General features: G+C 38.8%; 1 protein-coding gene across 4 annotated transcripts in view; it reads right to left on the bottom strand.

The window, feature by feature from the left end:
- TMCO3 (transmembrane and coiled-coil domains 3) overlaps positions 1–15,397 on the bottom strand; it is a 40,053-nt gene that overhangs the window by 13,343 nt on the left and 11,313 nt on the right. For 3 of the 4 annotated variants that reach the window (XM_084879834.1, XM_084879836.1, XM_084879835.1), the window contains 5 exons: positions 15,160–15,351; positions 13,558–13,686; positions 10,313–10,405; positions 6,397–6,583; positions 4,251–4,368 (listed from right to left, as the gene is read on the bottom strand). In XM_084879834.1, coding sequence (XP_084735960.1) covers positions 4,251–4,368; positions 6,397–6,583; positions 10,313–10,405; positions 13,558–13,686; positions 15,160–15,351 — 719 coding nt within the window. The remainder of the gene's footprint in view (positions 1–4,250; positions 4,369–6,396; positions 6,584–10,312; positions 10,406–13,557; positions 13,687–15,159; positions 15,352–15,397) is intronic. The other variant, XM_084879837.1, reaches the window with a different exon arrangement.

Raw genomic sequence — 15,397 nt, forward strand, 5'->3', positions numbered from 1 at the left:
GGTTCTTGATGTGCTGAATGATGAGCTTCTGGGAGCATATTCATGTGCAACAGTCTGCACTTGACAAACACTGCCAAATAGGCTGACAGGAAGGCTGCTCCAATTTCCACCCCCAACCAAGACCCCAGAGTGCCGTTCTGCAATCCTGCGCATCATCCCACTTCTAAAAGTTTGCAATCTGACAGGTAAAAGAGCCATTCCTTTTCCATTGTATGAAGGGAACAGCTTCCATTTACTCATTTCTACATTAGCTGCTTATATTACCTATTTTTCACATTGGGTTATTCAGAAATTCATTAATTTGTAGGAGATTTTGATGAAATAAGAAACTTAACACCCTGTCTTTAATATGTGTACAAACATATTTTTCCCATTTGTCTTTGGCCCGCTTACCAAATGAGTATATGTACATAAGCGTGTGAGTATATGTGCACATATGTGTATGGGTGTTTACATGTATATGTGTGTCTTTAAACAACTTTAATGCAGTAATACTTATCACTTTTCTTGTCCTTTATGGCTTCTAGAATTTGTGTTCTTCTTGAAGCAGAAAGGTCCTCCCATCTTCAATATTATAAATTTATCCATACTTTTTTCTAGAACTTCCATGGTTTTGCAAGATTTTAATTCTAATAGGTCAAATCACTTTGTTTTTAAAAAGTATTCTTTATCATAGTCTCTGTGCTCTGCTCATTACCCATTAAATATTTGGGGTATAGAAGTTAATTCTTCCCTTTAGGGTGGCTCAGTTGCTTAGAGTACTGTCCCATACACAAAAGGTAGCATGTTCAGTTCCCAGACAGGGCACAGACCTAGGCTTCGGGTTCAATATTGTTTGGGCATATATAGGAGGCAAATGATCAATGTTCCTTTCTCACATTGATGTTTCTCTCTCCCCCTCTCTCTAAAAATCAATGAACATTTCCTTGGATAAGGATTTTAAAAAAGATTAATTCTGAATAAAGCCTCCTAAAGAGGCAAAGTTTATATTAATATTAAAACTGATTTTATTTAAATTTTTTACTGTAAATTTTCTCTGGTTATCAAAATTGGAAAAGAGGTTTTTCCCAAATTATATAAGAATGTATGTATAGTAAACAATAAAAGTACCATACTCTATTACTCTACTCATTAATACCTTGTTATATACTTGTTATTCATATATATATATATATATATATATATATATATATATATATATATATATATATATATCATACACACACACACACACACACACACACACACACATATATATATATATATATATATATATATATATATTTATGGTCTCTTCATGCAGTTTTCTTTATGTAGTTTAAATAATATTGCAGCCAAAACCGGTTTGGCTCAATGGATAGAGCGTCGGCTTGGGGACTGAAGGACCCGGGTTCGATTCCGGTCAAGGGCATGTGCCTTGGTTGCGGGCATATCCCCAGTAGGGGGTGTGCAAGAGGCAGCTGATCAATGACTCTCTCTCATTGATGTTTCTAACTCTCTATCTCTCTCACTTCCTCTCTGTACAAAATCAATAAAATATATTATTAAAAAAATAATAATAATATTGCATATAATTTTAATAGTTTTGAGATATAATTCTCATTCCATACAATTTACCAATTTAAAGTGTACAATTCAATGGTTTCCTGGTATATTCACAAAGTTGTGCAACCACCACCACAATCAATTTTAGAATATATTTCCACCTAAAAAAGAAACCCTGAATCCACTCCTTCTTCCTCTGGCTTGGCAACACCTCATCATCTCCTTTCTGTCCCTATGGATTTACCTATTCTGGATGCTTCATAAAGATTGAATCCTACAATATATGGCCTTTTGTCACTGGCTTCTTTCCCTTAGCATAATGTCTTCAAGCGAAAATGACCTCAATAAACGATCTTTAATAGTTACATATACCAGCGACTGTTCTAACTGCTTTATGGGATCCTCTCCTGCAGCCCTCACACGGTGCAAGGGATAAGTCCTATTTCCATATTGTCCCATTTTATAGGTGAGAAAAGCTGAAGCCCAGAGAGGTTTGGTAAGTTTCCAAAGCTGGCAAGTGGCTGAGCTAGAACTCTAGGGAGGTCTTGCTCTAGGACATGAGCCTTGACCTCTGGAAATCTCAGTTAAAAGGCATTCATTTTTAACATAGCTGAGTTATCTGAGAGCAGAAAAGAGATCTTAATCATTCTGGGATTCCTGAAACTTATTGTAATATCTGGCAAAGGTAAATACTAAAAAACACAAAATAATTCTAACCAACCCATGTGCAATTAGGTAGGTTTGTCAGTTTGGGTAAAACCTAGCAGGCAATAAACACACATATACAATGTCACATCATACCTCAATGGGGGACTGCTTGTTTTAAAAAGTATGATGAATAGGATCTAGATACTCATACTAAATGTCCAGGATACAACTGAAAATCATTTATCACCACAACAATTTAAAAAACTACACCACAACTTGAATGAGAAAAGATAATAAAGATTCCAACATAGAGATGAATCACTGTTAGAAATATCTGACAAAGAATTTAAAGCAGCTATCATACCTATACTAAGCATTTTCTTGAAATAAATGAAAAAAAGAAAATCTCAGAAAAGAAATAGAAGTTAGAAAAAGAAGAGCCAAATGTTAGATAAGCTAAATAGTAGAGTGGAGATGACAGAGGACAGAATCAGTAAACTTGAGGACAAATCAAAAAAAATTTACTCAGTCGGAACAGAAAAAAAATAAACTGGGGGGAAAAAGGAAAAGTCTCAGAGGACTGTGGGACAAAAACAGACAAACAAATCACTGGAGTCCCAGAAGGAGGAAAGCAAATGAAACTAAAAAATTACATGAGGAAATAATGGCTGAAATTCCTTAATTAGGCAAGAGACATAAATCTACAGATTCAAGCAGCTTAGCGAACACCAAATATGATAAATCCAAAAAGTGTTATGGACTGAATATTTGTGTCCCTCCAAATTCATATGTTGAACCCCAATGTGACAGTACTTGGAGGTGGGCCTTTGGGAAGTGATTAGGTTTAGGTGAAGTCATACAGATTAGTACAGAAGAAATAAAGTAAATGAGAAAGATTTTAGCATTTCAAAGTGGTTCTAATAGAAATTTCAAAATCTACTAATTTTTGACCAATAGTATCATTATTGTAAGAGGTAAAAAAATGTATCCTCTGGAAATATTTAAAGCACAATATTTATATGCATATAGTATATTTGCTTAAACAAATTCAAGTTTATAATCCTAACCCACATGCAACGTACCTTGAAATTGTACAGGGCACCCTATATTTTGCAAGTGTATTTATTTTCTGGCAGGTATTCTTATACTATACTAGAGGCCTGATGCACGGAATTTGTGCATGGGTAAAGTCCATAGGCCTGGCCAGCGATCAAGGCCAATCTGTGGGGTGACCGGTGGTGTCCCCCTCTGGCACCCACCTTGGCTGGCCTAGCACTGCCCCCTCCTCAGTCACTTCCTGGCGCCAGTCACCTCCTTACTGGCTGGGCCATCGGGGGTCAGCACTGGCCCCACCCCTGAATCACTCCATCACTGTTGCCTGTCACCTCCCTCTGTGGGGTGACCAGCAGGGCAATTGTGGGGGCCCCTGCTGGCACCTGCCTTGGCTGGTCTGGGGGTAGCTCCTTCATTGAGCATCTGCACATCATAGCAACTGATCATTCCATTGGTCCTTCTGCTGTTTGGTTGATTTGCATATTAGGCTTTTATCATATAGCATTATATGTGCAACCCAACCTACAACTTTTTGAGTAAATTTATTTTTCCCATTTGGCTTTCCCAACCAAAATGAACCTAAGCAAGTACAGTTTGGGTTCTGGTATTATTTTATTAGAAGACTAGGAAGAAGGATCAGGGAAAATGGTAATGAAGATGACAATGACAATGATAATCACTAATGATAGTGTGGACACACATACACACACACCACTATGTTCCAAGCATTTTATATTTTAATTCTTTTAATCCTAACTATTCCATGAAGTAAGTACTGATATTATCCTCACGTTCTATATGAAAAACCTAAGGAAGAGTGAGGTTAAATAACTGGCCCAATCAATGTCCATACATAGAGCTAGGGTTTGAGTCTGGTTATTCCTGAGCCTGTGCTATACAAGCTCCGAACATATCTCTGGAAAACGTATCAAATAACATTTTTATAAACAAATGATATGAAACCAGAAAAACAAACCATGAAATAAAATAATATAAAAATGTACCTAGAGTATGTACTGGCTCCTGCTTGGATAAGAGTTGGCATGACAGCTATGAATAACCCCAGCTGTACATCCTGCATCACCAGCATTCCAAGCAACACAGCACTATAGTCAAGGTCACCTGTTTACGAAAACAAAACATGAAAAGCAAATCTTTCCAGTATTTTAAATTGTCCCAAATCAAAATAAAGTCATCATGCATATTTCCAGAATAATTAAAATAATTTTGATCCTTTAAATGAGAATACAAACTTCAAAATTTCTTTGAGAGCAAACACTGTAACATTTTTAAGATTAAAAAATTTTGTAAAGAAAATCTCCCAAATATTTCCATGTTACTGCTTAATTATAAAATTACAGAAAAATGACATTATGACAAGATGGCATGGCAAATAATATGATAGGCCTGGATAATCATACCAATTTCACTGTGACCCAGAAACACATGCAGCAGCAGTCTCCATCTCTGATCTTTATTGCTTCCCTAAGCTATTCAAGAGAGACCTGGCCCCATCCTTTTCTGGTCACATATGCTGAGCAGAGCCTGGTGGCATGGGTCACTTTCCTTTAAACTCACCATCATCACCACACTGAAGATCCCTTCCCTTTGAGAATAATGCAGATTTGGTATAGAAATACTGACTCATGTGGACAGAATAGGAAAGCAGTAACCAGCACTGGCTTAAGGGACTACACAACTTCTCTGGAGAGAAAATGATGCAGCTTTGGGGAATGCAATTCTTCACATAGGCCTCATTTTCAACCAACAGCTCTTAGCTTTGGAACTTTCTATGTTTTCTTAAAAAAAAGATTAAAAAAATGGTGTTTTTTCATTTGTGGTTGAATGTTTCAAACATGATTATTTTAAAGACTTTATTAGATTTTCCCACAAATAAAGAGATTTCATATTCTGATAATTGAGTTTGTTAATTGTCTTTTCTAGCCACTGATGTCTTCATAGGTACTGGTATTATAGTATACTAGAAGACTGGTGCATGAAAAAGTTTAACTGCACGACAGTGCCATCAAACCACACCTCAGAATGTTCATTCCTAAGCGTCCTACCAGGTCTGACATCACTATACACAACAATGATTTTGAGATGTGAGCTATCATACACACAGATGATACTAACACCAAAGTAGAAGAGGTGAAAGTACCTTTAATTACCAAAGTACCTCATATATTTTATAGAAGAAGGTATCAAACTTACATCAATTCCCAATACTTGCCAGAATCAAAGCAATGTACATCAATCACATTGTTTTTTAGGTTGCATGTAACACCAGTAGTGTAGTCAATAAGCACAGTGAATTAGAATTCTGGAGCTGGGTGATTTCAGGTTGGGTGCAGCACACTAACCTTTTAACTCACCAATTCCACAGTATCTTGTTCAATGTAGATTCCTCTCTCTTAAAATGCTCCTCAAACTATTCTCAATTTGTGAGCATATAAAAAGACATTTTTCTTTTCTTTTCTTTTTTTTTGAAAGAATAGGAACTGTTTTATTTTATTTTATTGATTTATGTCCCATTTTTATTTTATTTTATTGATTATGGTCTCGCATAATTGTCCTTATTCCCCCATTCCCATCCCAAACCCCTTCCTAGATATGCCCCTCTCCCAACCCCCGTTGTCCATGGCCACTGGTTAGGCCCATATGTATGCACACAAGTCCTTTGGTTGATCTCTTCCCCTTACCCCCATCCTCCCTTACTTTCCCTCTGAGGTTTGAGAGTCTGATCGCTGCTTTTCTTTCTCTGGGTCTGTTTATGTTGTTCATTATTTCCTCTAGATGTGTGAGATCATGTGATCCAAGAAATACCCTTGTAAGAACCTAAACTGCAACAAGCCATAATGGTTATGCTGAGAGGCAAATGAATCAGTCTGTAGTGAGTTCCTTTCTGGGCCAACAGTTCTTTTGAGTCCCAATTTCAATGCCAGATAGTTCATTAAAAGACATTTTTCTTAATCAAATGGAGGATTGGAGAAGCTGAGATTACAGGGACAATAATTCCTAAGGGAATGTCCATAACTATTAGGAAAGCCCCAAGGAGAGAATACGAGTTGTAATTTTTTTCTAACAGGCCTTCGGAGTGAATTAAATATGTACTGCTTCAACACATATTTAAAAGAGATCATCACCTACCTTCTTTTTCACCCCGGGCACTGCCCACGAGGAATCTGGATACTAAGGGTGTGCTTGATAAAGACAAACAAGTAGAAATGAAAACGCTCTGAGTGGGTCTGATCTGTAAAAGGTGTCCCCATAGTAAGCCAAATGCAATCATTAATAGTGTCATATAACATGGTCCTTGTAAGGATATCTTCCACACCTTAAAGAGAACACATTTATTTATACATTTTAGTGATGCATGTGCATACATACTGTCCAGTAATGGGGCAGGCCTGAAATTCTGCAGTAGATACTTCAGCACAAATCCAACATCGTAATGTTAACACAACAGAGACAATAAACACTAACTTAAGGCTTCCCCAGGTCTAGAAATTGTTATAGGAACTAAATAAACATGTCTCTGTGTATATACATATGTGCGTGCATATAATTTAATCCTCAGGACACATCTCAGAGGTAGATATCATTGTCTCCCCTATTTCTAGATGAAAACACCAGACCACAGAGGTTAGGTCATTTGACCGGGTCCCATGGAAGACAATGTGAGGACATAAACCCAGGCAGCATATAATCAAACACAAATTGATTAGACACCTCGGCATGCACTTAACATAATAGAAAATGTGAAAGAAATCAAGTTTGATTCTAACCCTTTGGGATTTTCAATCTAGTTAAAGAGACAACATAATAAAAATTGTCTGACATTATACAAATGTGAATATTACATATTAACAAAAGAAATTAACCCAAAACTCATCCTAGTCTACGTTAAAGGACTTGTTTTGTTCTCCTCACAGCACCCTCCCAATTAAAACTGATTCCCTCTGCTCAGAAAACTCATGGATGCCCAGAAGAACGGGCAGGCCGAGACTGGTTTGGCTCAGTGGACAGAGCGTCGGCCTGCGGACTGAAGGGTCCCAGGTTCGATTCCGGTCAAGGACATGTACATTGGTTGCAGCCACATCCCCAGTAGGGCGTGTGCAGGAGGCAGCTGATCGATCATTCGCTCTCATCGATGTTTCTAACTCTCTATCCCTCTCTCTTCCTCTCTATAAAAAATCAATAAAATATATATTAAAAAAAAAAAAAAAGAATGGGCAGGAGAGGCATGGCTCAGCACAGCTCTGGAACAGTGAAGTCAAAGGCAAACGCTGAGGCCCCACCAGCTGGCCAACCTCATCTGTGTCTCAACACATCTACTCCCCTTTGGGTGCCCTAGAGCATGTGAGCTTTTCCTTCCCCTGCTCTGGTTCGTGGTCAAAGCAATACTTCTTGCAAAACCAACGACATTTTCTTTGGGAATCAGGGAAGCTGGGAGGCTCTTCTTAGGCTGGTATTGATTTCCTGCTGTGGCCAAACAAGCAGAAGCCAACGCTGGCCCTCACCACAGCCATGACCAGCTGCCAGTCTGCTGGTCCACCTGTTCAGGAAATCAATTACAGGAGCCTCCCAACTCCATAAAGTCCCAACTGGAGGAGACCAAAAGAGGAAACTGAACTGAATGCTCACTGGATTGAGTGCTCGGCCCTCCATGCAGAGCCACATCTATCTCCTGCTGTGTGATCCTGGTCCCCAGGCCCCACTCTCTCCTCCAGAAAGGCACAAGTTACCCTCACAATGGCTGTTCCTCAAAAGTTCATATTTCATGTTCTTGACTTTTTTATATTTGGCAGCGTGTTATCATAAAACAAATCTCTTCCAAATCTTTCTTCCTCTTCATGTATATTACAGCTAAGGAGCAATGAAGGACCAGAGCAGACCCACACAGCCATTTGCAGCAACTAAGGAGGCTGAGTATGTTGGATTGTAGGGTTCACAGGTATTAGGTATCCCCTTCTGTACGTAGTGTTAGCCCTCAGTTAGAGTATTCCTGCCCACGCAGGACACCTGGAGTTCAGGCTTGAACCTGTCGCTAACTGGCTGTACACCTCAAATAGGTAATAATCTCTCTTCTTTAGTTTCCACATCTGTAGAGAAAAGTGAGACAAAATAATTCCTGAGGTCCAGAGCGAACTTTTGACTTTATTGTCCGGTGTCTTGCTACACCTTGGTCTAGAAGTTGGGATCTATTTAGCCTGAGGAGCAAGGTATGGAGGGAACGACAGAAAATACCCAAGGGAACATCCTTCAGGAACTTCCTGTCCAACGGGGCACCCTGCCCTCACAGAAATGCAGGCCCTCAGGCTGCCCACATCTGTAGCTCTAGGTCAGCAAGAGCCCCAGGCCACTCCTCGGACATCAGAGTCTAAGAAGCACTGACAAGAACCCTCTCAGCCAAGACCCTGCTCCCTGTGCTTCGGGACCACACACCCAGATGCACACATCAGCCTAAACTGCCCTCTCCAGTTCTTCTTCCTCTTTCTTTTCCTAAGACTTCTGTTCACAACTCACCAAAGGACAGGGATCATGTTGACTGTATACAATGCCTTACACTCAGAAGCTACCAAAGGTCTGGAACATCACACTCAAGAAGTGTTTGTTGAGAGAACAAATAAGAAATAAAGGAGAAGAAAATACAACTCTTGCCTCCATTATTTTATAATCTATTGTATTTAGAGACGAAAGCTGGTGAACTATCTATACTAATAAAAGGGTATTATGCTTATTGGACCAGGAGACCTTCCAGACAAAGCCATGGTGGCAGGGCTGAGGCAGAGGTGGTTAGGAGTGATTAGGCCAGGAGGGGAGGGCAGTTGGGGGCGATCAGGCCGATGGGGGTGGAGGGGCAGTTAGGGGAGAGCAGGCTGGCAAGGGGGGGGCAGTTGGGGATGAGAAGGCGGGCAGGCAGAGTGGTTAGGGGCAATCAGGCAGGCAGGCAGATAAGCAGTTAGGAGCCAGCGGTCCCAGATTGCGAGAGGGATGTCCGACTGCCCATTTAGGCCCAATTCCACAGGCAGTGGGCCTAAACCAGCAGTTGGACACCCCCTGAGGGGTCCCAGATTGGAGAGGGTGCAGGTCGGGCTGAGGGACACCCCCTCCCCATGCACGAATTTTGTGCACTGGGCCACTAGTTATGATATAAAGTAAGAGAACAATTTAAGTGAAGCTAGAAGAATGAAGTAAGGCAATGGATGATGACTTACTAATAAATGATTCAACCAATGGTACCAGTGGGTAGAACAGAAAGACCACAGCTTTCCTCAGCAACAAGGAATAAGTCATTTTCAGACTTCCATGTTTTTGAATAGTTTCTAGTCAGATCTTTAAGAGATTTCACTGAAGACCTCAGAGGGCCCTTCCAGCAATTATTATTTAGAAAACCCTATTCAGTAATTTTCTACCATTACAGGAACACCTGGGCAATCAACCCACACAGCAGAAGCACTATCAATTGAGAACGACTACACTAGTCACTTCAGATGCTCTAGCATTTTGCCAGTTACTTATATCTGAGAAATAAAAAATAAAAAAATGTGTTAATTAATAATGTAGTTGATTAAGAAGATATCAATCTTCTGCAATCCGAGCCCAAGGGCCTAGAAAGGGATAGGATGCCTTCCTGGGGAATGTCAGGTTTCAGGGGTAGCACACGGGGGACTTGGGGACTGGTAAGTGAGGATCCATGTCAGAGCTGAAGGGACATTACAAACCCCAGCTCATAAGACACAAGAACACTGCCCAAAGTCACATGCTCAGTTGCTAGATATTAGCGGGGAGGATAGATGAAGAGGTGGAATACAGAGGATTTTTAGGACAGTGCAACTGTTCTGTGTGATAGCAGAATCAGAAAATGGGCAAATGGAGTTTTTAATAGAAAAAAATGAGGCCAAAGAAAACAAGGTGAAAGAATAACAGGATGAACTAAGGAGACACATGGGAAAAGAGGTCAGCAAAATGATAGCCAAGTCATGAACAAATGTTAATAGTAAATAAACAAAACCATATTATGTTAAATTGGGGGCAATAACATGGATTGATAAATCCTTACCTTTCTCAGCTTTTCTGGGGAAAATTCTAAGCCAACAAGAAAAAGAGTGAAAAACACACCAAATTCTCCTAATGTTTCCACTTGCACAATAGACTGAAAAACAAGAAAATTTTCAAAACATGGAATTTAATATATTTAACACATTAAGTATATTTACCAGAACATCTTGTACTAACATAGGGACTATGACCAAATAAATATATTTTTAAAACAAGTAATTCTTTGAATTCCCTCTATCTGAAATAACCTGGACTTCCAGATTATATTGGGTATTTTTTTTTTTTTTCCTAATTATCTGGAGGAATTGTTTTATTTTTAAGAACTAGCTCATGAATTCACCTGTTTTAAAGTTCATTAACTGGTGATCTGTTATCTTCATTAGTTCCTTTCTTTAGCTTTTTCTGGGGGATGGGGAGGCATTAAACTTGAGTTTCAGGATGAAGTAATTTAGAGTGGTTCACTCTCATTTGGGTTTCAGCATGACTAAGTGTATGAATTTTTTCCTGAGTACCACATTTGGTCACATCCCACAGGTTTTTAAAAATATATATATATTTTAGTGATTTTTTACAGAGAGGAAGGGAGAGAGATAGAGAATTAGAAACATCAATCAGCTGCCTCCTGCACACCCCACACTGGGGATGTGTCCGCAACCAAGGTACATGGTCTTGAATGGAATCGAACCTGGGACCCTTCAGTCCACAGGCCGACGCTCTATCCACTGAGCCAAACCAGGTTTTGATATACAGTGTTCTTAGGTTCTATATTTGTTTTGGTCCTTCATTTGCTATTTATTTTTAATATTATTACACTATAGTAGATAATGTTTATATTACTATATTTGGTACTATTTATATTATGTATTTACATTTGAGATTTTCATTGTTCCATTTTTTTTAAAATGTTCCCTGAACATCTTATAATAAAGTACAGGCTCTCAAGTATCTGTATGCTGTCCTGATCCCAGCACACTTACTCAATCAGCTATAACTGAATCCTGCCCTCTTTATTGGCATCTCTCCTCCTTTCAATTTTTATTTCTTAGTTGCTTTTTTTTCTTTATTGATTAAGGTATTACATATGTGTCCTTATCCCCACATTGTCCTCCCCAACCCCCCACTCATGCCCTCATCCCCATGGTGTCTGTGTCCATTGTTTAGGTTTATATGCATGCATACAAGTCGTTTGGTTGATCTCTCCCCCTTACCTCCACCCTCCCCTACCTTCCCTCTGAGGTTCAACTGTCTGATCGATGCTTCCCTGTCTCTGGTTCTGTTTTTGTTCATCAGTTTATGTTGTTCATTGTATTCCACAAATGAGTGAGATTATGTGATATTTATTTTTCTCTGACTGGCTTATTTTGCTTAGCATAATGCTTTCCAGTTCCATCCATGCTATTGCAAAGGGTATTATTATTTTTTTACAGCAGCGTATTATTTCGTTGTGTAGATGTACCCCAGTTTTTTAACCCTATCACCTGCTGATGGCCACTTAGGCTGTTTCCAAATCTTAGCTATGGTAAATTGTGCTGCTATGAACATAAGGGTACATATATCCTTTTTTATTGATGTTTCTAGTTTCTTGGGATATATTCCTAGAAGTGGGATCAAATGGGCATTCCACTTTTAGTCTTTTGAGGAAACTCCATACTGTTCTCCACAGTGGCTGCACCAGTCTGCATTCCCATCAGCAGTGCATGAGGGTTTCTTTTTCTTCACATCCTCGCCAGCACTTTATTTTGACTTAATCTTTATTGTACTCTCCTCCATATTATCTGCAGACCTATATCTTTTAATAGGAAAGTTTATTCTATTTACATTTATTGTTAAAACAGATACTTTTTTTTTTACTTCTTTCATGTCTTCTGATTTTTATGTTTCCTGACTGCTATTTTTAATTTTAATTTTCTTCCCTTTTAAAAATTAGGCTGTAACCTACAACTTCAAAGTAACATACTTAAACCTGTACTTCTCAACTTAATAAATGAAAGCCTATCAACTTCCTCCTAGGAAAAGATACCTATTTTAGTAATTATACTTTCTCTTACCCACCTTCCATTTTTGACTCGTGTGCTCTTGCATTTTTATCTTGGACTACTGTAATTACATTATTTTTCCATGGTATAGCTGATTTATTAAGAATTATAATAACCCTAGCCAGCTTGGCTTAGTGGATAGAGCGTCAGCCTGCAGACTGAAGGATCCCAGGTTCGACTCCAGCCAAGGGCACATGCCTGGGTTTCAGGCTCAATGCCCAGTGAAGAGGGGGAGGGGGCGGTGCAGGAGGCAGCCGATAAATGATTCTCTCTCATTGATGTTTCTATCTCTCTCTCCTTCTCCCTTCCTCTCTGAAATCAATAAAAATATATTAAAATAAGTAAATAAGTAAAAATAATTAGTCTGGTGTGATGATTTCTTTGCACCTTCTTCTGCTGTTTTCCAGTCTGAGTACATCACAGAGGTCCTTTTGACCCGATACACATGTTAATCAGCAGTGAGGAACTGAGGCTGCAAGTGGAGCATTCCACAACTCTCCCCCATTTGTCTACTCCTATTCTATCCAACTGGGAAGCATCAGTGAGGTCTGCAAATTCTGTTGCCTATTTTTCACCGTCCTATATTGTTCCTTCAGTGTGGGCTCATGGCACCTATCCTTGGCGCACTCTTTCCATTTTGTCCAAATTGTGCGTATTTAAGTGAGAAATTTTGAAACCCCCAAAATGCTGGGACCTCCTTACTATAAAAAATGCTGTCAGTGTAAGATGACGCTCACTTCGATTTGTTCATCAAACAGCCTCTAGCAAAAGCAACTTCAGTGCCTCACTCTCTTGGGGTTCTCACAATACCTTACATTTATGATTAATAATTCCTCACTACTTTATCAGTTTTCAATGTACTAAGAATTTTAAGAAATACATTTAATCTTACATTTTTAGTTGCTTTTAATCTCTGAATAATCTAGTCCATCAACTACTAGACATAGAATCTTTAGAACTACAATAATATAATTTAAAGACATGATCAGGGTTATTTTCGCTAGTCTATTCACCCTTTCCTTAACGAACAAAATTATTTTCTTATGGTATAGAGCTTTCTTATGAAACTTTAAAGGGCATCTTCTTTACTATGATTCGTAAGAAATTGTTATCTTCATTAATTCAAGTTCAAAACTTTTTATGAATGTTTTCATGGATGTTTCTTTTGGACTGTTAAACAAACACTGCGATGGTTAAATTGTGTTCTTACCTTAATACTATTTAGTCCTGAAGGTCCCAGAAGAACACCACAAATAATATAGCCAAACATTGTAGGCAATCCTATTGTTGTGCATAGCCAGCCACAGGGTAAAGACAACATTCCTATGGTAACAATGTCCTAATGCAAGAATAAACAAGAAATAAAAAAATTTAAGATAATAGTTGGCAAGAAAGGCTGGTTAATGGAGAAAGTAGGCTGGGATAGTATCATGATTTCACTGAATGAGAATAAAGGACAGATGATGAAACTAAGGGAAGAAATTTTTTTCTACTACAGTGTACTACAGAGAAGTTGAAAACATGCAGAATCTATTCTGGGAATAGACGACATTAGCTCCTAATGGTTTAACAATTATAGCAAAATTTGTCTGTTTTGCTTAAATCCTGTAATAGTATTCTAAAAATTCGGAACTAAATAGCTCTATTTAGTTTTCTCATCTGGGAAATCTTCAGAGCTGGTGTCCTAGTTTAACTACTTACCTTCTCCATTGGTTTTCCCACCACATAAAGTCAATATAACCATCACAGTCGTAAATGTGATGTTATTATGTCAATTAACACAAACTTAGGCAAGAATCATCAGTCACTGCTATAACTACTGGTGAAAGTTTGACAATGAGCGGGATAGTTATAGTCTCAAAATATTTCCCCAGAAATTATGTATTACCTTTAAGAGTAACTTATAGAGGAGACCGCACCCATTTAGAGGACACTAATGTGTTCATTTTGCAGACTCAGCCCTTCCCAGCTGCTATTCCAGCCACAACCAAAGAAAGCAATACATCTGCTGAGTTTTATCTAATGATTCAAGTCTATTTATATAGGGGTCTGCCCCTCACAGTAGCCCCGATTTTCCTCTCAGCCTGTGTTGACACCATCTCTAAGAGTAGGTAATTTGCCTGGGTTTCTTTTCCTGTGTCGGGGAGCTCTGCTTGAGACCTGACAGTTTATCTAGACCCTGCCAGCCTTCCCTGAGCAGGCTGAACCATGTCACTCATATCTATTCCCTATTTCTGTCCAAACCCAAACAGTGATCTTGAACCATAACACCATCAACTTTAAGCCTTTACATAATTCTATATTCTAGAATGGTTTCCCTAGAGTTCAGAGGTCTGTACCTAACTCAGTCTGGAATGCCAGTCACGGGTAGAGGAGAGAGTTCTCACACTACAACCCAACGCCCAGTCCAAAGAAAGCCATATGCGATTATTAGCCAAAACTTCTCTGCTTCATAAGAATGTTCTATTTTAGTGAATTTCGGTTTTAGATAGCTGAAGCTTTAATCCCATTATATAATTCAAAAAGTCTTCCAAACTCTCCAAAACAAAATTAATTTTCATTTTAAACATTTAAAATGCTTCATTCTTTTGGGGGCAAATAAAAAGTTAAAAGTAAATGTTTTAAATTACAGAAAACATAGGAAATTCTAGTAGACTCTCTCTACTAGGAAGAGGGCTGCATACACTAATATAATGCTCAGAAAATAGAGCTTGATCTTATTTGACACGTATACCAGGAGCTGGGAGGGGAGTTGTGGAAATTAAGCCCAGCACACAATTTTGAGAGGAGAACAAGCAGACAGACAGACTACCTTTATGAAGTGGTGATCGGCACGTGGGATTGTTGAATCTCTGGGCTTGGTCAAAATATACTGGTTGTTCTGGGAGTCAATCAGCATGCTAAGACCTAAGTCATCCTCCACTTCCTGTTTTGTGCGATTTTGCTTGGAGTTGGCCTCTTCTTCCTCCACCCTCAGCACTGCCTCAAAGTTGACCCCTTTGACCTGTAAGATTAACCAATATTATGTAATAAAAATCAATAAAGTGTTT

Source organism: Pipistrellus hanaki (genome assembly GCF_964339955.1).
Source record: "Pipistrellus hanaki genome assembly, chromosome: 3".
NCBI classification, from domain to species: Eukaryota; Metazoa; Chordata; class Mammalia; order Chiroptera; family Vespertilionidae; genus Pipistrellus; species Pipistrellus hanaki.